Below are 27,566 nucleotides of genomic sequence, written 5' to 3' on the forward strand. Positions count from 1 at the left end.
CAAGGCAGGGAGACTACGATCATTCAGATAGGTTCAGAGTGAGTGAGCACTATGACAGCAAGCAAAGAGCCCAGGGATGCAGTCTGGTCCCGTTCATGAGCTGGGCGCATGCCTGTTCTTGCTGCAGCCAGAGGTGCAGTATTGAAGTGCAGAAGTGAGCTATAATTAAATCAGAAATGTGTTGTGAGGATACTTGGAAGCTGTCAATGTCTTTGGATGTGGGGCGTATCCGCACGCCCTGGGATGTTCCATATACTGTACTCAAGAGAAAAAAAAAGCTAGCCATCCATTAGCCGTTTTGATTATTCTTTATATCATTTAATGGCATTTTAATTATCTCTATACCGGGATTCTCAAATCTCTGAGGTCTTCTACTGTCCCTGCTTTTAGACCACTTAGAAAATACCTTGTTTTATCCTTTTCAGTAACATAGTGAATTACCTCACATTTCCTATCTGAAGGGATGTTGCTGCCCGGTATCCAACGTGAAGGTCATTCAGAGCAATCGATGAGCTGAAGGTGCCAGGTCTGCTCTGGCCTCCACCTTGGTTATTCTACACTTGACTTGTTTGCTAAGACAGAAAGCTGAATGTCACTGAGGTGAGTGGAGCTATAAATGCGACAGTTAACAAGCAATAACCCCCTTATAATTGCAGGTCACCGTTGCCCAGTGAGAAATGCAGCAGACCACTTGTGGAAAGCATTAAACATGCAGCAAAATGCTCACAACATTGAGATGGACCTTAGCAGATTTCTCATCCAATTCTGCCACAGATCACACCATAGCTTACTGCGCTCAGCCCCCGGTAAGATTTCACCCATGAGATATGTATGTATGGACAGCCTAAAGATCATGAAGCAAGGATTCTTTATTCCACTGGTATCAGGTCATTACAAATATGAAGGGAAATTAAAGTTAAGAAAGAAGGCACGGTATTTAAATTGGAAACCTGTGGTTTACATCCAATTGAGGAAATCTTTTATTTGTCTGATCTTCTCTCATCGGGCTTCCTTTATTCAACTGCTCCAGCTGTCCTGCTCAGGTGTGCTCTCTTACCATCACCTCCAGCAAGGGAAGGTTCTGTTGCAAAGATTTTCCTGAAACCTCCTTTATACTTGAGCTCAGTATATTCCCCATGTCAGACAGGAGCATTATCAAACAAAATATGAACAAAGACACCAAAAAACATTAGGGCAGATGGCCAAAAACTGAACCAAAAATACACTTTTTAAAGAAATGCCCGAAAGGGTGAGAAGTCAAAGAAATTCAAGGAGGAAATTCCAGAGCTTAAGACCCAAGCAGCTGACACCACAGCTTTCAATAGCAGAACAATTCAGTGTTTTATCTCTCCCTCCAACTCTATTTTAATTTTATACATACCGTCTCCTTCACTTTTTTGATCACACATCATTGCCCTTTCATAAGGGCACTGCTTGTCACTGGCCACTCGGGTGTTTCCTTTCTTCCTGGTGGTGGAATACAAATAAAGATTTAAACACCTGTTGTTCTTCACTGTGTCTGACACCTGCACTCACACGACATGGGTGCTGGGGAAAAATAAGTACTATCGCTGTTAGGGTAGGAAAACAAAAGCAGAACATTTCAAGTTGGGAATCTTCAAGAGGAGGATATCAAAGTTTGAAAGACATCTGCACTGAATAATGTTCATTTACCTATTCAGTCTTAATAGAAGTATTTTCCAATTTCTCAGGTGGATCAGAGCTAATAAATTGTATATATTCACTTACCTACTGAGGATAAGAGACTCACATGTTGTATTTCCATAAATTATAATATAGTGGCAAGGGTACCTTGTTTAATCTCCAAATCTGGTAATATTTTTCTAGACAATACCAGTGAAAGATATACTGGTTCACAGGAGAATAGATCATAAGAGTGCCCATTGAGCTGAATCTTAAAATATACAATCACTATTCTAATTTACACTGGTTAAACAAAATAATCCTTTCTAATCGACAATAGTGGTACTTAACTTTCACCATCATTTATTTTGCTAAGGCATGTCAATTACCAGTGAAGATAGTGATCTGGGGTTGCTAGTGTGGTCACAACCTGGAAATTAGCCTTGAAATACCATCCAGTGTCGCCAACATTTATTTCTACCCTTTATATTAGAATATAAGTTCCATATACTGTACTCAAGAGAAAAAAAAGCTAGCCATCCATTAGCCATTTTGATTATTCTTTATATCATTTAGTGGCATTTTAATTATCTCTATACCGGGATTCTCAAATCTCTGAGGTCTTCTACTGTCCCTACTTTTAGACCACTTAGAAAATACCTTGTTTTATCCTTTTCAGTAACATAGTGAATTACCTCACATTCCCTATCTGAAATGCATTTGCTAGTTTTATCCATTCACTTAATCTATTAATATATCTTTATAATTTTATGCTTTAAACTATACTGCTTGTGTTTAGTCATTGATAAGTCTGGATATGAGGCTTTCTATCCCACAATCTAAATCATTATAAATATTGCAGCACATTGCGACACACCATGAACCACCTCCTGATTGCCTGCTCATTATCACTAATTGCTATCTCCCACATGCAATTACTTTACTAATTAGACCAATAATTTGCCTTCAATTCCATGAATTCCAACATTGCCTATCAGTCTTTTGAGAGGGACTTTATCAAATGCCTTCAGGAAGACCATAATATGTCTTCAAACAGTCCCTTGTCCATTATTTAAGGCAACTTTTAAAGAATTCAAGCTCATCCATCAGGCCAGTCTATGCATTACAAACGCCTGTGTGATGCACTCTGAATGGGTGAAAGCTGTCAAGATGTTCCACCACTCTATCCTTAATTGCAGACTCAAGTAATGACCCCCACCATAATTTTGGGTGGTTAAAATGTGGAGTAGATTGAAGAGCTCAGATGGAAGTTTATGAAAATCAAGAAAAGATTGTCCTTCAAAATAAGGCTGGAGGCAAGGTGGGTAGACAACAAAATCACATCATGTGGACCTTTAACTAACTCACAGTTTAGACTCTCAAGAGCAATTCCTATATCTAATCCCTTACTTCTCACAGATTCAGAAGGGAAAGTAAAGAGGTTTAGTTGCATTCCTTTTGAATAAGATAGGGGGAAATAAATGTTTAGAGTGTGTTTAAGTACCGTGGTAAGCAATTAGTCATCTCCAACAAAGCATTTTAGTCTCAGTGTATTCTTCATAAATAAACTTTAGACACCCATCCAAGCTTAGACTATTAAGAAGCAAGTAGTTTACAATATCCAAGTGCCAGGAGAGCACCATGAGAGAATCAAGGCTTTTCCCCTCAATGTTTATTGACATTACCATTGCTGAATTACCCATCATCAATATGCAGGGAGTTACAGTTGGTCATAAACTGATCTGAAACAATCATACTGTGGCCTCAAGGACAGGTCAGAGCCTGGGAATTCTGAGGCAAATAACTCACCTCTCCACTCCCCGAAAGCCATCTACAATACACAAGCCAAGCTAGTAATGGAATGTTCTCCACTTGACTTCACTCTTTGAGCAACCAAGAAGCTAGACTTTACTGTTTAAAACCAGGTAAGGAACGATGAATCGACTCCATTCTTTTTAACCTCCTCGTTTGGGAGCAACAAAGATGTTATGTTCTTTTCAGCACCCAGCCATATCTTACTCTCATTGAAATGCAGTTGAGTAATTCAGTAGAAACAATAAGGAACCAGTTACAAGGTTTAACAAAAACAACAATTTTATTACTCACTAATCCCAAGAAAAATGATATAGATATAATATCAAAATCACATGCAAGCACAATTACAAAGTTACAGGACTGATAATGTAAAATACAAAAAGATAAGAAAATGGGCAGTTTGGTGTTTTAGGGTGTTCTCAAGGTGTTAGATTTTAACCTGAGACGTTGGTTAGCAATGTCCTGGCTTAGTCATGGCTATGAATGTTATAAATATCTTGGAATCATTAGTGTTAAGATGGTTCTTTAATTCACTTTGTCAATAGACTTCATCCTTCCTGAGAAAGCAGGCAGAAGGACAGAAACCTTTCCTGAAATACAACTCATTCATGTATTTGTCAAGGTTCGTTGTCTCCAAGCTGGAGAATTGTAGATAACTCATTCTTTCATGAGAAGTTTACATTTTGGAGATAAGGGTGTAAACGCATCAGGATCTTATAGGCTTCTTCGAGCCTGAATGGTTTCGGTCTCTTCTGAAAAAAAGTTTTTTTTTCAGTTCAGACTATTTCCTGTTTAATGATGAAAACTAGGCTCAACCTGTGATCAGGTGATCACTGTGACCATTCTTAAGTCAGTAACTTTTCCTTGCTGAAACCATTTCAGTTGCTAAATGTACCGGGTATTAAAATAAGATGAAGGAAGTTGAAACTTTATTATTTACATTTTATTGCTATGATGGTTTGAACCAAGACAAAGCAAACTGTTAGAGTCCCAAACATGCCTTAACTAATCACTCCTTTTCCAACCAATGCAAAGTTGCTGTGTGCCATCTGTAAAATAAGAGAATTCCTACAGTGTGGAAGCAGACCATTCAGCCCATCGAGTCCACACTGACCTTCCAAAGAGCATCCCACCAGACCCACTACCCTACCCTACCCCTGTTACCCAGCATTTCCCATGGCTAATCCAACTAGTCTGTTGTAGAATCAAATACAGTCAACTGTACTCCAGTCCCACATTCAAACCATTGGGTTTGTGAAAGCAGTGCAGAAATATGTGTAACTTGCTCAACCAGATACAAAGCACCCTAGTTTCCTGGCAAACAACCCAAGATTACATGTCAAGACGACAGCATTCCAACAGCTCAAGAGTGACACCCAAGGAGAGCTCGGCGACTGTCTGTGTGGAGTTTGCATATTCTCCTTGTGTCTGCGTGGGTTTCCGCCGGGTCCTCCGATTTCCTCCCACAATCCAAAGATGTGCAGGTTAGGTGAAGTGGCCATGCTGAGTTGCCCATAGTGTTCAGGGATGTGTAGGTTAGATGCATTAGTCAGGGGTAAATACATAATAGGGTAGGGGAATGGGTCTGGGTAGGTTACTGGTCAGAGAGTCGGTGTGGACTTGTTGGGCCTAAGGGCTTGTTTCACACTGTAGGAATTCTATGATGATATCAAAAGATAATGCTCATCAAATTGAATTATAAAGCTTTTCTGAAAGATATCAGACTATATATAGGCCCAAATCAGATCGATAAAGTCCCCTTTCTCTTCTTACAGATAACTTAGGATCTGTTAATACCGGAAGGATCACTTCAACTTCTCAACTGGGTATGCACAATGATAATCAATATTCTCCAGGCTATTACAGGAGTGCAGCGTAGGTTTACAAGGTCAATTCCTGGAATGGCAGGACTACCTTACGCTGAAAGACTAAAGCGACTGGGCTTGTATACCCTTGAGTTTAGAAGACTGAGGGGATCTGATTGAGACATATAATATTATTAAATGATTGGATACTCTGGGGGCAGGAAACATGTTTCTGCTGATGGGTGAGTGCCGAACCAGAGGACACAGCTTAAAAATACGGGGTAGACCATTTAGGACAGAGATGAGGATAAAACTTCTTCACCCAGAGAGTGGTGGCTGTGTGGAATGCTCTGCCCCAGAGGGCAGAGGAGGCCCAGTCTCTGGATTCATTTAAGAAAGAGTTGGATAGAGCTCTCAAGGATAGTGGAATCAAGGGTTATGGAGAGAAGGCAGAACAGGACACTGATTAAGGATGATCAGCCATGATCATATTGAATGGTGGTGCAGGCTTGAAGGGCAGAATGGCCTACTCCTCCACCTGTTGTCTATTGTCTACCCTGTGGTGAAATCCATGGGTAGATCACCATCAATGGAAGAGAGTTAAAGTGCACTCAAATAGATGACTAATAACAATGCCTGCAGCGCCAACGGTATTTCAGCTGAAATCTTCAAAGTTTGTGAATTTTTACTCGCATCAAGACTCTATGCACTCATGCTGAAAATTTGGAAGGAAAACAAACTGACCAAAGTATTCAACTCAGAATGTGGAGCATCTCTGTGGATTCAGTTCCAAAGGATGTGCAAGAAATGTCATCACAATCCTAAAATTGGTTCATGATCATCGCAGCAAAGATCAACTACTCTCGTGTCAGTATGAAATACACAGAGGCATGAAACCTCAGTAATCTCCATGCTAAAACTAAATTGACCACAGTGGACATGTACGATCCACAGTTTGTGAATGATGGCAGTACTGCTGCCCACTCTGCCTCAGACCTGCAAGCCATTTTAGATCTCTTCAATTCTGCACAGAAGAAACATAGCCTTTCCTTGAATGTTGCCAAAGTAATACTCATAAACTTACAGCTGGTCAGTTGAATAGCCCGTGTCCCATATAAGTCACAGGAGAGATGCTGAAATATATTGAGCACTTCCCATGCCTAGACAGCCACCTCTTTCAAAAGGCCACCATTGATGAACAGATCCTGGATTAACACCTCAGACTTCTAACAAACCTAAGCCAGTAAGTATTTGACAACAGTTACAATCTGGTTAGTGAACAGTAACTATATTTTTAAAGTAGGTAAGGGTTAAAATCCCAAATACTTACTAAGGCACAAGATTCTACAGCTCTAAACAAACAACAAAAAACATCAGAATATACAATTTGAAAAGTAAACAATGTACAACATATATATGGCTTATCTTCTAACACTTACAATGAACATTTAATAAAATATGAATTAACAGAAAAGCTGTGGTTGAACAACCCCACAGTCCCTATAAAATGGCAGATGTGGTTGTGACAGATCCAAGGCTTTCTCAGCAACCTACCCAAATCTTAATGATACTGTGCATTACAAAAGCTCATTAAAACTGCCTCCTTCACAATCCAATTCAATTCTTCACTTTTGATTAGATTACATCTTAAATTTAGATTAGATTACTTACAGTGTGGAAACAGGCCCTTTGGCCCAACAAGTCCACACCGCCCCGCCGAAGGGCAACCCACTCATACCCCTACATCTACCCCTTACCTAACACTACGGGCAATTTAGCATGGCCAATTCACCTGACCTGCACATCTTTGGACTGCACATCTTTTGATGATGTAACCTCCATATTTCCTCAAAGGTAGGCCCAACTCACATTAACTCAATGGCTGCTCACCTCCCAGTTGTTCAATCTCATTTTCCCAGGAGTAAATATCACCAAAGATCTATCCTGGTCCATCCACATCGACGCTACAGTCAAGAGAGCACACTAACCCCTCTCCTTCCTTAGAAGGCTAAGGAAATTTGGCATATCCACAATGACTCTGACCAATTTTTGCAGATGCACCATAGAAAGCATCCTATCTGTATGCATCCTGGCATGGTGTGGCAACTGCTCTGCCCAAGAGAGTTCTGAATGCAGCCCAGTTCATCACAAAAAAACGCCTTCCTTCCATTGACGCTGTCTACACTCCCTGCTGCCTCGATATAATAGCCAACATCAAAGTCCCCTCTGACCCTGGTTATACACTCTCTTCTGTTGGGCAGAAGATACACAAGTTTGAAAATACATACTGATAGACTTTCAAGACAGTTGATCAGACTTATGAAGGGACCTCTCATGCATTAAAGTTGATCTTTGTCTGCACCTTCTCTGTCATTATAACACTATTTTACACTGTTCTCTTACCCTGATGTACTTATGTAAAGTATGAAATGTCTGGTTAGCACACTTAAAACCCGCTAGCATACCAAATAATAACTTTCACTCTATCTCAGTACATGACAATAATATCAATGTACAGGACATTCTGCTATAACACGCATTTCATTAATGTGAATTTGCTATAACATGATTGAATTGGGGACACTGTTTCTAAAGCGCAAAGTTTTAAAGTGTGTATTGATTATAATGCGATTCTAGCCCGATTAGTTTAAATGGTGCTGATATTGCACGATTTTCTCATAACACGGGATTGCACAAGAACGGAACTGTCATGTTATAGCAGAACTGATTGCATTACCACATTTCAAAACATCTCAACATGCTGTGAAGTATGAGAAATGTATTGACTATGTTGGAACCATACATATAACTATATAGCATTGATCTCACAAGTCCATGGGAAGTATGTTTAGATTGATGGCTATTTCTGCGTAAAAGTATAATTCAGAATGATTATTTGAGGGAAAAAAAGTTGCTAACTTAGTCCCATTACCTTTAATTACTATAATGTCAAGTGTTAACTATTTCCTTCAGAGTTGTAGCATCAATTTTAAGGGAGCTCAAAGGAGAATTGTGGATATTGATGGATTCTTTTAATTCTGCTTCTGTGTGAGCCCAAATACCCCATATGTTGACACAACTTCAGAAGCTAATATTACTACAGGAGTATATCCACAAAAAAAGATAGTGAGTAAAAAGCTGCTTAAATCCTAAAAAAAAAACCCCAATATCAATATAATCATGCAAAAAAAGGTCAAGAAGAGTCCTAAAAAGCACAATTTGAAATGAAGTCACATTTTTCAATGATTATTCCTCTCTCTGACTAAAACTGACCCTTTAACCACAGTCCAGTGGACCTTGAACTGATTTGACTGACCTACTAAAACATTCTTATTGCTGCAGAATCAATCATAACAAATAATGGAACACCATGCACTTAAATATTATCATCTCCACCGATGCCATTAGCTTTCACAGTAGAAATGGATGCAAAAAGCAATTATATCACATAACAAAGATTGTGACAAATCACGAAAAGTCTTAAAGTGCACAGCAGTTGTCACTACCACATGGCAGTGAGAAAGTGAGATCTGGATTAATGGGTCAGCCCACAACAATGCGAGAGAAATTTGTTCAGCCATGCCTTTGCTGCATTTTTGGATTCAATGGGAGAAGTAGCAGGCAAATGCGTCATGTCCAGTTGCATGGGAGCATGTGGTCTTCTCTCTGCCTCTTCCTTTCCATGACCTGATAACGTTGCAGACCAAATGTTACTGCAATGACTGCCACATAATTATGTAATGCACTGCTTTTCCCTCCCGACCTTTGTAGAACAAGAATCTCCAACAAATGATTTGTGTCTCCATGAACTAAGTTAGTTAAAACACCTCACCTGCATCTTCTTAGTGATTCTTTAAATGGAACCAGTACAGATGGTCTTGGTTAATAATATTTGATACTTCAGCAGTGAATAATAAATATGCTGCCAGCCACCTGACCTAACATTACATCATATTAGCCCATGTACATCAGTGTGCTCGTGATAGTGACTATTCACGGTATTCAGATGCAACAGAGAATGCACCTGCACATGACATTGAAGTCACTGTGGAATGCTGCATAAGCCACTCAGGAATTGGCAAATGGATTGTTTGCATAAAGGTATATATTTTTTTGTTCATTCACGGGATGTTGGTATTGCTGGGTGAGCCAACATCAAAGGCCCATCCTAATAGCCTTGGAGATGGCGGTGGTGGGTTGCCTTATTGAACTGCTATAATCCTTGGGAGTATGCAGACCCAGAAAACTTTCAGGAATGGAGTTCAGGAGTTTGACTCAGTGGTAGTGAAGAAATGGTGATATAGTTCCAAGTGGTGTGTGGATTCAAGAGGAAATTGCATGCAGTGGTGTTCCTGTGCATCTACTAGACATGTGTTTTTTGATGACAGAGTCTGTTGGTTTGGAAAATGCTGTTGAAGGAGCCTTGACAAGTTGATGCAGTGCATCTTGTAGATGGCAGACACTGCTGGCACTGTGGGTCAGTGGTGGATAGAATAAGTGTTAATCATGGGAGATGGGGTGCCAATCAAAATGGTTGCTTGGTGTCTAGCTTCTTGAGTGTGGCAGGAACAGCACTCTACCATGCAAGAGTACTCCATCGCACTCATGACTTGTAAATACTTTGGAATTTCCAGTCACTGACCTGTTCTTGTAGCCAAATCTCCATGATTGATCAGTTCATTTTCTGGTCAGCTGTAACCTGCAGGATGTTGAGAGTGGGAGACTGTTAGAGAAGTGCAGTAAATCTAAGCGGTGTGACCTTACTCAATTTGGTTTTACGCAAGTTTAGTGCACGTTCACCTCCCGAAATCCCTTAAGAGCATTTCGAGGGTGCATATACCACAGGCACTGTGCAGGTTAAGGCTGAGGTTTATTACATATACAGTAAATGGCGTATAAATGCCAACTTAGACGGACAACTTAAAAAAAAACAAATAATTGCATTTAATTAAAGCAGTTCGAAAACTACTTGCGCATTTCGTTTGCACGATGAAAATGAAATCAGCGAAAAAGCATGATGTTAGAAAATATGTCAATATTTCTAACTGTAATGTATAACAAGCGCAGTGATGAACACCCCGCACTCTAGCAGCCAATGGTTTTTCTCTCCAATTGCAGGTATGATTTCCAATCTTTTCTTTCACTGCCCTTCATTCCGCTCAGATTAACAAATGATTGCGTCGTGGTAAAATAGGCGTGGAGGAGTCCCATTGCACACACACAACATCAAATCTTGAAAACTTCCGCCTTGAGCTGGGAAAGAGTGGAGCAGGAATAAGTTCTCAGAAGTAAAACACAACGATTAGATCAAAGGTTGAGACTGTGTTCTTTGAGGTGTACAATGGCCACAAAGTTACCAACTCGAGAAGAGTTTGAAAGTTGGAGACCTCGGGAACTAGCAGAATTCCTGCGACTGGTAAGACGGAACTTTTTTCCCGTTTAAAGACAAATTTCATACATAACCGTTAAAACATCGCCTTCATTTCTCTTTGGAAAATGTTAATGCACCGCGATTGATCACAAAAAGGTGACAAGATAAATGAGAGTAAACAGAGAAAACGTCAGTAAATGTTTAAGTATTTAAGGCAATCCAGGAAGTACTGCAAGGTTACTTAATTGTTCAGGGAAAAAAATTACTGTGGACAAGGAGTGTTATTGGAGGATGAGATATGACTTCTGTTGACAGCGCTGTTATTCCACTTATTAACCTAAAGCATATTGTCAATTATGCAAGATTTTGCCTCAAGTATACCTCTGACCTTAAATCAATTATGATTTGTTTTCTAATCTTTGGGCAAGCTAACATTTGAAGCTAAACATTTCCTTGTTCCTCATTTATACACAGAATAATTTAAGTGAACCTGCCAGTGTGGTGGAAAGGCAAAAAATATCCGGGACAATGTTTTTGGTAAGCTTAATGATAAAAGTATACTTTCCTAAGTAAAGTTGAAATGTCATCTTTATTTGTCCTTGGTGGGGTTTTAAACTTACCTGCCTCTTTATAGGGTCATACAGCACAGAAACAGGTCCCCCAGTCTATGCCAACCATGATTCCAAACTAAACTGGTTCCACCTGCCTGCACTTGGCAGGTGTATCTGCATCCACAACTTTCTCTGGAGGTTCATTCCACTCAGAAACCGCTTTCCGTGTAAAACAAAATGCCCTCCATATTTTTAAAAATCTTACTCTTCTCACCTTTTAAAAAATGCCCACAGTCTTCAAATCCCCCACTCTAGGGAAAAGACACCTGCCATTCACCTAATCTATACCCCTCGTGATTTCAAAAACCTCCATGAGGTCACCCCTCAACCTCCTGCGCTCCAGTGAAAAAAAGGCCTAGCCTCTCCTTGTAACTCAAACTGTCTAATCCTGGGAACATCTTGGTAAATCTCTTCTGACCCCTTTCCAGCTTACTAATATCCTTGGTATATCAGGGAGCCCGGAACAGCACATGGTACTCCAGAAGAAGTCTCACCACCATCCTGTACAGCTTCAACATTAGGACCTAACTCCTACACTCAGAGCCTAGCAATGAAGGCAAGTGTGCTAAACAACTTCTTAACCACCCTGCCTACGTGTGATGCAAGCTTCAAAGAATTATGTACTTGAACCCTGGATTTCTCTGTTCTACAACAGTACCCAAGACTCTATTTTTAATTTTATAAGTCCTGCCCTTGTTCTGTTTTACCAAAATAAAATACCTCCTATTTATCCAAATTAAATTCCATCTACCACTGTTTAGTCCATTGATCCAGATGATCTCTTTATAATCTTATATAACCTGTCCATTATGCCACCAATTCTGGTGTCATCCACAAATGTAATAAACAAGCCTTCTCTGTTCTCATCCAGATCATTTATGTAAGTGATTTTAAAAAAAAGTGGATCCAGCACTGCTTGTCACAGGCCTCCAATCTGAAAAACAACCCTCCACCATCACACTCTGTCTCCTATCATCATGTATCCAATTCACAAGGTCAGCCTGAATCCCATGTGATCTAATGTCCCTAATTAATCTACCATGTGGAATCTTGTCAAAGTCTTTAATAAAGTCCAAGTAAACAACGTCTACCGTTCTACCCTCATCAATGTTCTTGGTTAGTCCCTCAAAAAACTCAATCAAGTTTGTAAGACATGATTTTCCTCACAAAAACCATGCTGACTATCCCTAATTATTCCTTGCCTCTCCAAATGCATATAAATACTGTTGAGTCTGAGTCACCTCAAACAACTTGCCCAATACTAAAATCAGACTCACAGGTCTGTAGTTCCCACATTTGTCCTTACATCCCTTCTTAAACAAAGGCTCAGTGTCAGTCACTTTCCAGTCATCCAGCACCTGACCTGTGTTTATGGATGATACAGATATTTCTGCAAGGGGCCCCACAATGTCCTGGAATACACTTGATCAGGTCCTGAACATTGATGTTTTTTAAGACCTTCAATACTTCCTCTTCTGTAATGTGAACTGCTTTCAAAATATCAATATTTATTTTCCGGAGTTCTCTGGCCTCCATTTCTTTCTCAATAGTAAAAACTGATGCAAAATACTCCTATCATATTGGCCCCATCTCCTGAAGTTTAACACCATGAAGACCTCATTGCTCTTTAAAAGACCCTACTCTCTCTCTTTAGTTGCTCTCTTATTCTTAGTGTTTATAGAATATTATCCTTCACCTTATTTGCCAAGACTATCTCATATCCTCTCTTTAAACTTTCCTGATCTCCATCTTAAAAATGCCCTAAAACTGTTTATGTTCAAGAGATTCATTTGAACCCAGTTATTTATATGTAATATATGATTTTTTTTTGTTCTTGACTAGGACCTCAATATCTTTATTCATCCATTGTTCTCTAATCCTACCAGCCTTACCCTTCACTCTAATAGGAACATAACGACTCTGAGCTCTTGTTATCAAGCCTCCTACTCCTAAGAAATCCCCTCTACTGTGTGAACAGTCTATTCCAATGAACTTTGAAATTTCTTGTCACAAACTATTAAAATTTGTCTTACTCCAATTTAAAAACTGTAACTTTTATGGAAGGATCATCCTTTGCCACAACTATTTTAAAACAAATAGAATTATGATCACTAGGCCCAAAATGTTCCCCATCTATCATTTCAGTCACTTGCCCTGTCTCATTGCCCAAGAGGACAAATTTTGCTCCTTCTGTATTAGGAAACTTACATATTGATAAAGAAAATTTTATTGAACACATTTAACAAATTCTTCACCATCCAGACAGTTGACACTATGGTAGTCCCAGTCAATGATAGGAAAATTGAAATCATCTACTGTTACAATGTTATTATACATGTTTCTGGGATCTCTACATATTTGTTCTTCAATTTCCCTCTGGCTATTAAGGGGTCTATAGTACAATCCCTTCAAGGTATCATTCCTTTCTCATTTCTAACTTCAACCCATATGTTTTTACAAAACGATATTTTAAAAATATCTTCTCTAGTAACAGCAGTAATATTTTCCTTAATCAAAAATGCCACCCCCTCCTTCTCTTTGTCTCTCCTTTTTATCCTTCCTATAGCTTCTGAAACACTGAACATTGAGTTGCTACTCCTGTCTGTCCGTCAGCCAGATATTTGTAATAGCTATGATTAAAAACCAATCCCAAACATGTCCTGAGTTCATCAGCCTTACCTGTAAGACCCCTTACATTGAAATAAATGCAGTTTAATGCAGAGTTACTTTATCTGAAATGCTCTTATCTGACTTATCTAATTAAATTGTTCTTTTCAGGCTCAAAACCACCTCGTCTACTTTGCTTTTACTCTGACACTACTTCTAATCCTCTCCACCCTTTCTTAGTAGTTTAGAGTTTCCCGTAACAGAATGAGAAAATCTTCCTGCTAGGATATTAGTCTCTCTCCAGGACAGGTGAAACCGATCCTTTATGAACAGGTCTTTTCTGCCCCAGAAGAGACCTCAATGATCGAAGAACCTCAATCCTTGAACATTATACAATCTCTTCAGCCATTGAATTATCTCCTTTATGCTTTTATTCTTTCCCTCTTTCAAGGTTGGCACTGGGAGTAAACCAGAGGTTAATGTTTCATGCATTGTTCAAAGAATCCCATTTCACATTATTACACATGGTACAATACAATATAGCATTGGTTAAGACATTCTTCTTTTTACATTGCAGCTCCACAACATAAAATACCCCACTTAACAACAACTTGTACTTTTACTGAATCCCTAATGTCATTAAACATCCAAGATGCTTCACGAGATTGTAATACAATAAAATTTAACACTGCACTATTTAAGGAGATAGAGTCATAGAGATGTACAGCATGGAAACCCACCCTTCGGTCTAATCCGTCCGTACCGAACAATCTAGTCCCACCTGCCAGCACCTGGCCCATATTCCTCCAAACCCTTCTGATTCATATACACATCCAAATGCCTCTTAAATGTTGCAATTGTACCAGCCTCCACCACTTCCTCTGGCAGCTCATTCCATACATGTACCACCTTCTGTGTAGAAGTTGCCCCGTAGGTCTCTTTTATATCCTTCCCCTGTCACCCTAAACCTATGCCCTCTAGTTCTGGAATTCCCCACCCCAGGGAAAAGACTTTGCCTATTTACCCTATCCATGCCCCTCATGATTTTGTAAACCTCTATAAGGTCACCCCTCAGCCTCCGACGCTCCAGGGAAAACAGCCCCAGTCTGTTCAGCCTCTCCCAGTAGTTCAAATCCTCCAACCCTGGCAACATCCTTGTAAATCTTTTCTGAGCCCTTTCAAGTTTCACAACATCTTTCCGATAGGAAGGAGACCAGAATTGCACGCAATATTCCAACAGTGGTCTAACCAATGTCCTGTACAGCCGCAACATGACCTCCCAACTCCTGTACTCAATACTCTGACCGATTAAAGGAAAGCATACCAAATGCTGCCTTCACTATCCTATCTACCTGCGACTCCAGTATCAAAGAGCTATGAACCTGAACTCCAAGGTGTCTTTGTTCAGCAACACTCCCTAGGACCTTACCGTTAAGTGTACAAGTCCTGCTAAGATTTGATTTCCCAAAATGCAGCAGCTCGCATTTATCTGAATTAAACTCCATCTGCCACTTCTCAGCCCATTGGCCCATCTGATCAAGATCCTGTTGTGATCTGAGGTAACCCTCTTCGTTGTCCACTCCACCTCCAATTTTGGTGTCATCTGCAAACTTACTAACTGTACCTCTTATGCTCCCATCCAAATCATTTATGTAAATGACAAAAAGTAGATAATAGAGCTGATTTAAATAAAGTCTTGATCAAATGGATAAGTTTTAAGTAGATTCTTAAAGGAGGAAGGAGAAGGGAAGATGTTTAGGGAGTGAATTTTGGATGTTAGGATCCTGGTTGCTGAAGACTACCAGTGTGATTACAATCATGGAGGCTCAAGACACCAGAATTGCAGGTGCATGGGTGTCTCAGAGGGTTGTGGGGTGAGAGGACAATACAGAGATCGGGAGGGAAGAGGCCATGATGGGGTTTAAAACTCAAGAACAAGAATTGTTCAATTCTGCATTGCTTCACCATAAGTCAGTGCTGATCAGTGAGTCCAGTGGTTTTGAGGGGACAAGTCTAGTATGACTTAGGAGAAGGGGGATAGTTTTGAGTCACCTGAAATTTATTGGCATGAGAAAGGAGACCAGCGATCAAGAATTGTCACACAGTTAACAGTTCTCAATAAAAAGGGAAATCAATTAAATGATTTGTTTTAGGAAACTGTATTGCTTATATGCCATATTGTTTTCCCATATGTTCGAGACTTAGGAATAGATTTGCAAAGTCAGTTAAATAAAAATGCTGGAACATTCAACCTGCTTGAACAGGATGAATAGCTAGAGAAACATAAGGGTCAGGAAAAATTAGGAGTTCTCACACACAGCCTCTTATATATAAAAAAAACCACAAAGATCTAACGCTCTTTATGGTGTGGATTTCCCATTTTGTGATCTCCACTTGAATCTACTACCAAGTCATTTGGATCATCAGGTATGAAACAACAATGATGTTAGCAAGCAGGATCAATAGACAAGGTCATTGATGTACTTACACAGTTAGAAAGCCAGGAATGTGTTTTGATTTTAGTTAATATTTAACAGGGTGAAATAAATAATTAAGACTTATATGGGGGATTGAGGTTGAAGCTGAAGTAGAGGAAACAAACTTTTTTTAAAAAAAGCATTAAATTAAAATTGTAATTGGATTAGTCACAAATCTGTTCCACAAATATGAAGTTAATATTTCTGGGTCAGTGAAGCCTGTTCAGTGGTTATCAGATCAGTTCGCCATTAAAGCAGTTATAACTCATTCAACAGGTTACAGTTTGCTCAAGGTTTCTTTTTAACTTAGAGACTAAAATTGTGAAGGGGCAAATTTTCAATAGTTCAGTGATTTCTATATGATTATAGTCAGAAAAACAGCTCACCCTATGAAGAAATATAATCGTTCAAGTACAACCTCCTAAAGTTGCACTCCAGTTCAGGAGGGTGCAGTGGTGCCTTATGTTGATAGGTTCATGAGGATTGTTCCAGTCATTGTTGTTTGCATATTTGCACCGTGTAGAATTTTGCTGTTAGATTTTCAACTTCTGAGCCAGACATTGTAGATTGTGGGAATAAAATTCCAGAAGTTTCCATACAGAACAACCAGTCGACAACACCAGTATCACCAGTTTTATGCCTGGGAAACCAGTTCACGACCTAACCCAATGTTTTCCAGATACTGTAGACTTACAAATTTGAACATTTGTGAAAAAACAATTACTTTTGCATTTATAGTTCAACTAAGAATCTGAGTAAAACCCCCAATGTCACTGTGTACCACTTGTAGATGAAGTTCCAATGCATGGAAATCCTGCAAACATTTTTCAGCAAACGATTAGCAGAAATTTGGATAAACAACGTGAAGAAGCTTTAAGCATCTCTTTCAATACGGAAATCACTGGTCTCTTGCCAATAATATGGCCAGAGAGCGCACAGAATTCTGTAGAGTTTACAACATAGAACTAGGTCATTGATCCAACTTGTTTGAATTTAGGAGAATGACCGGTGACCTTATTTAAACAAACAAGATTGGTAGGGGGCTTGACAGTCAATGCAGTGAGATTGGCTACACTTGTGAGAGAATCGAAGGCCAAAGGATGTAATCTCAGAGTAAGGGGTTGCCCATTTGAGACAGATGAGGTGGAATTTCTTCTCACTGAGAGTAGTGAACTAATGGAATTCTTTACCGCAGCAGGCTCTAGAGGTTGGGTTGTTTGGTGTATTCAAGGCTAAGAAAGACTTTTAATTGGTAAGAGAATCGGGGTTATGGGGAAAAGACAGAAACATGGAGTTGAGGTTTATCAGATCAGCCATGGATTTATTTAATGGTGGAGCAGACTTGATGGGCTGAGTGGTCTATTTCTGCCTCTGTCTTAATATCTAACTAGACCATGACATTTTTTGCTCCATGACAAGCTTCCTTCTATCTGACTTTATCTAACCTTATCAGAATCCTTCATAATTATCTTGCTTCCTATTAAACATATCAGTGCTATTAGCCATAACCATTCCAGGTGACAGCTAGTTCCTCATTTAAATCATTCTGTGGGTAATAATGTTTCTCCTGAGTATCTCATTAGCTATACTAATGACAGTTATATTTATTACTAGTTTTGGATTTCCTGACACCCACAAATATTTGCTATGTTTAACTTATGAAAAACCTTCATTAAACCCCAATGGGTCATCCTGCCAGCTTGCCTTCACTGGAGAAAGGATCACCAGTCTATTTAGTTTTTTCTAATGTGTATAACCTTGCAATTTTGGAACAGAAGTCATTTTTGCACCTTCTGGAGTGCCTGAATGTCTTTTGTTTTGCAAGATAAGAGACCAAAACTGTGCACAGTACTTTAGTTTTACCTGAACCAAAGTTCTATCTAAATTTAACATAATAGACAAAATTTAATCTGAAGATGGTGGCTCCCAACAGTGGGACAGAAATTGGGTGCCACTTCCACTTCCATGCTAGGAGCACATTGCTCACAATCTCAATGTAAATTTTAAGTGGTGGGAACGTGTCCCATTTGTAATTATCAGTTAGGAATCACTCCCGGCAGCCTGCCTCCTTAGGTTGGGATTGCAATAAGGTGCAGTGATCATAGAAGAAATGTTAAGTAGTATTGAGGCTGCAGTAGTGCCACGGGTGCTGAGATACTGTTATAGAACACATATATAGTATTCCAAATATGTTTTTTACAGCTGACTGTCAGGTGCGTCATGCTAATTTGTTGGGACATCCTCCTTTGGAAGCTATATTTCACTTATGTTTCCTATTTAGCAGTCTTTGAATGAAAGAGTCTGAGGGACATCTCACCTGTATAAGCATTGATGTACAGTGTGTTAGAGGTCAGCATTTATTAGATGGCAATGTATTTGATGTGAATTTTCATCCCAATGTTACACAAAATATCTGCATGCAGTGCATCTGATGGCATCCTCGCAAATGGCTTGACAACTAGAATGGTCACCAATAAGTGTAAGAAGTAATTTGTTCCTCATGCAATCATGGTCTTAGCAGTATGGGCAAGGAACTAAGACATAGCACATGGTGGTGTCAGTGATTTTGAGCTTCAGTGCAAAGCTGGTACCCCAGGGGCATTATCTCTTTTTATCTGACGTGAAATTCACTCCCTTGGCAACCTACTGGAGAGAGAGCATGTGTAGTGAGATAGCTCTGGATAGAGGCTAGCATACATTCCTCCTTGTTATCTTCCTCTGAGGAGGTTAACTGCTCCTCCACATCCTTGATCGTCAATTCTTCTTCCCTTTGCAGTGCCACTTTTAGCGAGACACAACAAATGTGACCGTTCTGGACACCTTCTGTGGTGCATATTGTAAAAGCCCGCTGGACCGGTCAAGATACCGGGACCACATTTTTATGCAATTTCTATGTTTGACCTTGAAAAGCAGTGTACCATATTGTAACACTCCTTCCCCAATGACACACTGTTATCGTTATCCACAATCTGAGGGGATAGCCCTTGTCAGCCCGGATCCAATCCTGCATTTGGTCAGGGGCCTCAAATATCTGTGGTATCTATGAGTATCTTTCAGATGTGTGTGTTATGAGAACTCCCTGAAAAACGAGCACATTGCCTCTCCAGGGTCACAGGCAACTTGAATGTGAAGGGAGGGAAATCCTTTCTGACTTACAAATGTGGCTGGCTGGTCTCAAGGAGCTCAAATTTGTGTGCAGTTAAATATACCCTGTACGAGTAGAAATCACACTGTGGTCCCACAGCTCTTTCCCGGTGGCCTGGCTATCAGCATCTGTTGTGAATCTGATGAATGTAGTGGCGCTCTGAACAGGGCTTTTGTCACATCCCATACACATCAATGTGTTGTAGTCTGAGCAATGCCACACATGCGTCTCTGGAGCACTGGAATTAGCTGCATGTGTAGAAGTTCAGGGCCTTGGTTCCGTGGAGGGTGACTGGTGTAGACTTCCCTGCAATAGAGGGCTGCACATCTTGTTGCAGGGGTGCCCTCAAGTCAGTGACTGCCTCCCATGAAAGCCTTAGAAATCTCCAACTAGTGTATTTTCTGAAAATGTGCTGACCAGCCAATTGAATACCATTGAACACACACCTCGGTGTCTCCTTCTGAACCTCCCTGTTGTTGATTGAAGGCATTGTGGCCTATGTTGTTGTGTAACCACATTCCACTGTGGTGAAACCTCTCCTACGTCACCCGACTTGCAGAAGGGTTGAGTGCATAAGACTCATTGCAAATGCACAGAGTGAACTGGGAGGGGATACCAGGCAATACTGTAAGCATCTCTGTTTCAAGGCTTTCACACCTTGAGCAGATACAGTGGAACCAATGAGAAAGAGTGACCTTTGCATGGACCACAACTAGAAATCTACCCAGTCCACAATAGCCTTGTCTTATGACCTCTGATCTCCTTGAAAGTGAATATCTATGAGCAGCACCTGATCTTCATCAATGTAGCAATTTCTTATCAGCCATTTCCAAGGGGTTTTTGTGATGTAGTGGTAATATCCCTATCTCAGAGGCAGAAGGCTTGACTTCAAGTCCTCCTTCTACGTTGACGGATGATAACACTGTGATGCTAATGTTGGTTGTGCCTTGCTTCAGATTCAGTGTTCCTGCCTTGTCTGTTGAGTTGCCATCTGTGGTTCACTGCCTCCCTTAAAGACACAGGATGAATCTACTGCAGTGTTGGATCTCACCCAGTAGACCAGAGCCTGGCTGCTTTCACATGTCTATCCCAAACTTGCCAGTGCCTTGCTGTGCTACTGCTTCAGGACCCTGACACAACCTCACCCTTTTGCCTACCCGACTGATGCACTGTTTGAAGACACAGACACCAGGGTCTCCAATCCCAGTTGGTCTTTCCCAGTATTTCCTCCTGGTACCATCTCTGTGCTGCTGAGACAAAAACCTCATCTGTGATCTAACAACTGAACAACCTTGGCTGATGCACGCCATATTTAAGCTGTCAGGAAACAGGAAGCACCAGATTCCTGCCCACCACTGACTTGACCTTGAAGGTTGGACTGAATTTGATGTGCCTCCCAATGAAGGAGTGTTTGTGAGGTGCAAATATCTGACAAGTACAGCATGAGGCCTGTCATAAACACACCGCTGGCTTAATCTCTGCATTCCACACTGCCACAGGGAAGGCAACACTTCAGCTCCTCCCTAATTCAATCGGTACACACACTCTGCTCTTGCAGACATAAAGCTCTGCCCTGCGTCGCCCTGACATTTCGACTCTTCAAATGCACCCTTTTCAAACACTATGAACCCCAGTGCTTTGTTACCATTCTCTGGCCATTTCTCTTTCAATACCAGCTTTATAATCTGAAATAATTCTCACAATAGTTCATTGTATTGTGTTGCACCAAGCAGGCAATTTGGGCCTTTGTGCCTGTGCCAGCTCTCTGGCAGAACTATCCAATTAATTACACTCATCTGCTCTTTCCCCATTGCACAGTAACTACTTTTCCTTCAAGTTCCTCTAATTTTAGAATGATGTTAAGCCGCTTTGTTGTGTAAAGTTCAACGTCCAACTAAATTATATGATTACATTGTGATGGAAGCATTAGAACAAGAACAAATGATAAAATACCACAAGTTGAAGATTCATCAAGTATGCGAACTGGCTCCCAGAATAATTATGCTGACTTATAAAGATTTATCAAGTGTATTGCTGCCTCAGTAAGGAAGTAATAGAACACAAAAGTGCAGATTGGAGACATGAAGTGGCTTCATTTCCTGTCTTTGCTCATTTTAATGAAAAATGTAGACATTGGGTTTTATTTCACTCATCTTAACTTTTTGCTGAACTACTCCACAGTTTTTGAACTATGTCAATACTGAGCTTTTGGCAACTGCTTCAATAGAATGGTATTTTTTAGGAGTTTTAAACTTTCCTGGTTCATGAGATTTAATTGATCATGTTTTGCTAAAGTTTCTGCTCATAGCATGTAGTTATAAGTTGAGATCTGCCACGTAGATATCTCTTCGGGTTCAATAATTCTTGAAGACAGTGACTCATATTGCCTTGTATTGAATAACACAGGAGAAGACATCAGGAATGTAGCAATGATACTCCCTTGTGTTCTAGACTGGATCTTTCATATTTACTCTATTATTGCTTCTTCAATCTTTGAGGGCAGGCTTGTTTAATAGTACTTTAATAGTAGACACAGAAACACTTGGTTTGATTGATCTACTGCTTTCTTCATTCATTGTAAAACGTGGTGCAATTAGTATAGCTTCAGTCCACAGATATTACAGTAATACACATGAGCACTAACTTCAGTGGGTCTTTCAGCTAATGTAAACACATGAACTCATCCCCACTTATAGCCTCCTACCCAAAATTCATAGAATCTCTGCAGGCAGAAGCAGTCCGTTCAGCTCATGGAGTCCATACTGACCCTCTGAACAACATACCACGCTGACCTACCACCATACCCTATCTCTGTAACTCTGCACTTCCCATGGCTCACTCACCTAGCCTGCACATCTTTGGACTGTGGGAGGAAACCAGAGGAAACTGACAAAGACACTGGGAGAATGTGCAAACTCAACTTGCCAAGAGTGGAATTGAACCTAGTGCTGTGAGGCAGTAGTGCTAACCACTGAGCCATTGTCTTTGCCTTGTTATTTAAAACCTTTTCTTCAATGGCTAGTGGAGATCCAAAGTGGTTGACGACAACAAAATGCTAGATTCCTTCTTAAGTGGCCAGACATTTGTGGATTAATTGTTCACTGATTGGATTTCTATACTGAGCAACTGTCAACACCACATTTTAAATATCTCTCACCATCTTGTGTGTCCATCACATTGCTACCTTGCTGAAGAGCTAAAAAGGTTTTGTACAAGGTCCATGTTAAAAACTGTCCAGACATTTCTATGGGAGACATGACCTAAGTATCTCAAACTTCCATTTTTGGCTAATAAACAACAAAGTTAGCTGCAACATTTTTTTTTAAAAATCTGCTGTTACAAAAGAGATGTCTTTGCTGGACAATTTCATGGGTTCAGTGACGACGTTGTGGTTTTTGCACAAGTGCTTAAGCTTTTCTAGTGTTTCAATGAGCAGAGCTGAAGATGCCTCTGTTAAAGCTGAGGTTGATGTCAAGTCAAGTTGCTGATTTATTTTGAAGCAGAACGAACAAAAATAACAGTGGCTGATGATTATAAAGGTCTTCCACATCGTTTCCTGTAATGACAAAACATGCTATGCTTTCCTACATGAGGGACTCTCTATTCATTTCTGTTTCATTCCTTTTCATGTCAGTTTCAAGTTGAAAAAAAACAACCTGCTTTAATTCTGATCTTACTCTCTCAGTTCTGACAGGTTGAATATTTAACCCTTTGAAAACTAAGTTTAACTCTAAAGTTGCATGATCATATTTACGCTCAGGTCCTCCCAAGGGTGATATGTGGGGCCATTGTAAAGGTTGGACAGGCAAAAACAATTGCCTGAATAACTGACCTGATAACCAGTCACATGCTTCACTTTTAACCTGTGTTTGAGAGTTTAAGAAGGCTACCTGCTGGGAATTCGAGCTGTATCTCTTTAATGTTGATAAGGCATCATTTTGAACTAACTTGTATTATAACCATATTTCTGAAGGTTAAGTAGCTTTTCAGCCCAATGGAATGATGAGCCTGGGTGACAAATGTTTTGTTGAGTCAAATCTTTCAACTTTTGTTTCTTTCTTTCCTTGTGAGGACAGAAGGAGCAGGTTATTCTTCTGGACTGCACACGTATGGTCAGGTCTCCCCTGCTTCAGTCACACAACCTTTCAGAAAAGCCATCTGTAACTTTGTGGATGCCAGGTATTATTCCATTTATCTCCTGCTTAATATTGCACTTTCATTCTCTGACAAACTGTTGCTTCTTCATGATTTCAAACTCTGTCATCTCGAGTTGCTTCGGTTGGTCAGGTTTCCTGCCCAACATAGGCATTAAATTAAAACAAATTTTATTTTCTGTGCACCTGTACTTTGGTTCTCCAAAACTCACTGTGTACAATTGCATTCAAATATCTGGCAATTTTCTATTCTCTTTCGGACCTCAAAACAACACCATTTTCTAGTGTGAGATCTAGGATGTACCATCTTCTAAATCTCTATTAAATTGTCCTCTAAAACAACCTCTTACCTTACTGACTTAATTCACTTCACTTCCCAGATACAATTGTAAGTGATCAACTTGAGGCATTAATAGTGCACTGGTGGCCTTTATCCCCATAACTTCATTTTTTTTCTATGACTGACTACTAATGCAATCTTTGTTAACAAGCATCTTTTTTTTTCAAATCTTTCTGAAGGCATGACATTCTGACAAATTCATACTTATTGTCCATCTCTAGTTACTCTGATAAGCTTTGGAAAGAGGAGCAAAGGCTGCTTTATGCTGGTTGGTGTCAAACTTCTTCAGTGATGTTGTGACAGTACCCATCCAGATAAATCATGAGTAAACCATTGCACTTGTGACTTGAGCTTTGTAAATTAGTGGTTTTGGGGAAGGGATGGGGCTGGGGTGGGCGAAAGGTGTCAACAGCTCATGACAGAGTACTCAGTTGTTGCATCTCTGCAGCTGTTCATATGGCTAATTTTTTTTAAAAAGATTTCAGCCAATAATAAGAGTCATAAAGATGATTGGGGTATTCAGCAATATGATACTGTTGAAGATCAGTTATCTGGTTGAACCTTTCGTATCAGAAATGGGTTTCTCTTAACTTTTATATCACACCAATGCTGCTTACCACTTCTCAACCCAAGGTTTGATGTTGTCAGATTTTGTTGTTGTTTTGATTAAACTGTTCAGTCATGACATGACATTCCAGGGCAGATGGACTTGAAACCAGGCCTCTTGGCCCAGAAGTAGGGTCATTACCACCACTACAAGACCCCTAAGGTACTGCAATAGATTAACTGTTTCATTGTTGGAAGAGTTTTATGGCTTTCAATGCTCTGTTTACAGTAAGTTCTCAACAATGGTTCATTGAACATATTTTCCTACGGTGTTATTTTTATATATACAATGTTTGCTGATTGCATAACTGTCTTAGCTTAAAAAATGTATGGATTGGTTTAATTAATAACACTGTAATATTTTAGTGTGTTGACTGACTGATATCTTTAAGCACTCACTTGTCTTATTAGCATTCAACCAAACAAAAGCAGAAATTGGTGGTGATCTCAGCAGGTCTGGCAGCATCTATGGGAAGAAAGCAAAGCTAACCTTTCACCAGAATCCTCAGTTCTGCTTTATTCTAATTCTAACCAAATAAACTTGGTTGATTTGGGTAAAACTTCAGTAAATCTCACTCAGAGTTACTTTTCATTGAGATCTGACACAAAGCCATGCTTTCTAAGTCAGGCTAAACTCAAGACTTCCACACATACTGTAATATCATTAGAATCTCTATGCTGCAGACAGGGGCCATTTGGCCAATCAAGTCTGCATCAACCCTCCGAAGTGCATTCCACCCAGATTCAGCACCCCCACACTGCCCCCAGAACCCTGCTTTTACCATGACCAACCCACCTTGTCTGCCCATCACTGAACACTATGGACAATTCAGCATGGCCCATCCACCTAACCTGCATATCTTTGGACTGCTAACCATTCAGCCACTGTGCTGCCTATATGTTGAAGCATACGAAATAAAATCTGCTGCTCCAAATTTGAGCCGTTTTGAATTGAGGCTAATTTTGTGCTGTTTCCCCGATTTAAGTGAAGTGGTCTTTCTGATAAATTATGGTTGGAAAGAGTTTTTCAAATTGTCTGTCGCTGAAATTGAAACTTTGGGGTTTCCCCACAGCAAAATACGCACCAACTTAGCATTATCAACTTCTTATCTTACACTATAATTACTGCCGTAGCATCTGGTTTGCGCAATGTAATTGAGACCAGGGAAAACAGGAGAGAGGTCCTAGTATACAAACCTTACAGAAGGGGCCTCTTACATGCATTTCAAAGTCCTTTCATCTAGCTGACCAGTGCTTTCTCCCTCACAGCGGCAGTGTGGTGAGAATGATCAGGAGATCGAAGAAATGTTAAGCCGGAAGCGCATGCCACTTCTGAATGTAAAATAACAGCCACACTCAGAAGAGGAAAGGCAGGCCTACAGGTGACTGAAGGCTGAGGTCCAACAACAAGCCCACAACATAGTGAATAGGTGGTGGGTGAAGAAAGGACTGGAGGCCCAACAAATGGGCGACTACCCTGATATGCAGGGTTTCTTCTGTTCTTTCAGGACCATTTATGAAACAAACACCCAAGGTCCCTCTTCACTGCAGGTCAAGCCATTGATAAGGAATCATCAAACAACACTGGGGGGAGCACTTCAGAGACTGCCTCAAACAGGGCTTTATATAAAGTAGCATAAATAGTCAAGGAACAAGTCGATTTAAAAAGAAGTAGAAAAGTGCCATTAAAAGTAAGTAAAAGAAGCAACTGTGAAAGATACATTAAGCTCCTGTACAGTTACAACATGGCCTGCATGTCACTCCAGATCCACAGCAATAGGGTAGTTAAGAGTCAGCCCTATAAAATGGCCTGGTAAGCCATTCACTTCAGTGGCAGTTACAGATGTGCAACAAGTGCTTGTTTTGACAATGACAAAAGGATATGAGAAGCTTCTTTATTACACTGCTCACTTGTTGTTTCATATACAATCTCATAACTGTAAATGAACTAGATAAATATATGAGGGATATTTAGACAGTGTTCGAGACAGAAAAACATCAGATGCTGAAATCCAAGGTATACAGGCATGAGGCTGGAAGAACACAGCAAACCAGGCAGTATCAGGAGGTGGAAAAATCAACATTTCGGGTGTAACCCTTCTTCAGGAATGGGGGTGGATGCAAAGGGAGCTGCAGATAAAAGAGGGGAGGCTTTGGGTGGGGAGAAGTCAGGGTGGTGAGGTAGGGATAGGTGAACACAGGTAGAGGGTACAACCTGGTTGTTCGATGGGGGGAACGAATCCAGTTGGTAGCTAGAAGGGAGGGTTGGTCAGAGGAATGAAAGGGAGGGGGAGGGGCTGGGAAGGGAGATTGGAGAACAGAATGCTAAGTTTCTGAAATTGGAGAACTCAATGTTAAGTATTCCAGGCTATAAGCTGCTCAGGTGGAAGATGAAGTGTTGTTCCTGCAATTTGTGGTCTGATTCGTTGTGGCAATGGAGAAGGCCAAGGATGGTCACGTCAAAAAGGGAGTGGGAAGGTTAATTAAAATGGACGGTGACTGGGAGGTCAGGTCAGCCCCTTCAGATCTGGCTGAGATGCTCGGCAAAACATGCCCTGAGTTTACATTTGGTCTCACCGTTGTAGAGCAGACCACATCAGGAGCACCAGATCGAGTAAGCTAGGTTGGAGGATAGCCAAGTCTGTCTCACCTGGAAGAACTGTTTGGGGCACTGGATGGAGGTGAAGGTGGTAGTGTGCTGGCAGGTTTGTATTTTCCACGGTTCCCCTGTTTCCTCACCTACCATCCCACCAGTCTCTACATCCAACATCTTCCCCACCCCACCCCTCTCTGCCTTCCACATGGACCGTTCCTTTCGCCTATCCTTGGTTCGCACCTCTGCCCCCACCAATGCCCCCCACCCCACCCGGAACCCCCAGGTACTTTCCCCTACAATCGTAAAACTCTCATTCTGTCCGATTTCCACCAGGAAGCAAGAGTTAAAATCCTCTATTCATGACTGCTTTAAACTAGAACATTTCATGAGGCTTT

The 27,566-nt window shown here is 40.4% G+C and overlaps 1 protein-coding gene and 1 long non-coding RNA gene across 5 annotated transcripts in view; one reads left to right on the forward strand and one right to left on the reverse strand.

Annotated features, from left to right (window-relative positions):
- Positions 1-3,760: 3,760 nt before the first annotated feature.
- On the reverse strand, positions 3,761-10,449 carry LOC140463555 (uncharacterized). Its single transcript, XR_011954699.1, has 3 exons — positions 10,311-10,449; positions 9,907-9,963; positions 3,761-8,951 (listed from the first exon to the last, which is right to left on the reverse strand). It is a non-coding gene; the product is annotated as an uncharacterized lncRNA (long non-coding RNA).
- A 35-nt stretch (positions 10,450-10,484) lies between these two features.
- blnk (B cell linker) overlaps positions 10,485-27,566 on the forward strand; it is a 205,908-nt gene continuing 188,826 nt past the window's right edge. For 2 of the 4 annotated variants that reach the window (XM_072557699.1, XM_072557701.1), the window contains exons 1-2: positions 10,485-10,680; positions 11,110-11,172. In XM_072557699.1, the coding sequence (XP_072413800.1) occupies positions 10,606-10,680; positions 11,110-11,172 (138 nt within the window). In that variant the 5' untranslated portion in view covers positions 10,485-10,605. The remainder of the gene's footprint in view (positions 10,681-11,109; positions 11,173-27,566) is intronic. The other 2 variants (XM_072557700.1, XM_072557702.1) reach the window with 2 other exon arrangements.

The sequence above is a fragment of the Chiloscyllium punctatum genome, chromosome 38 (genome assembly GCF_047496795.1).
Source record: "Chiloscyllium punctatum isolate Juve2018m chromosome 38, sChiPun1.3, whole genome shotgun sequence".
Taxonomy (NCBI): Eukaryota; Metazoa; Chordata; class Chondrichthyes; order Orectolobiformes; family Hemiscylliidae; genus Chiloscyllium; species Chiloscyllium punctatum.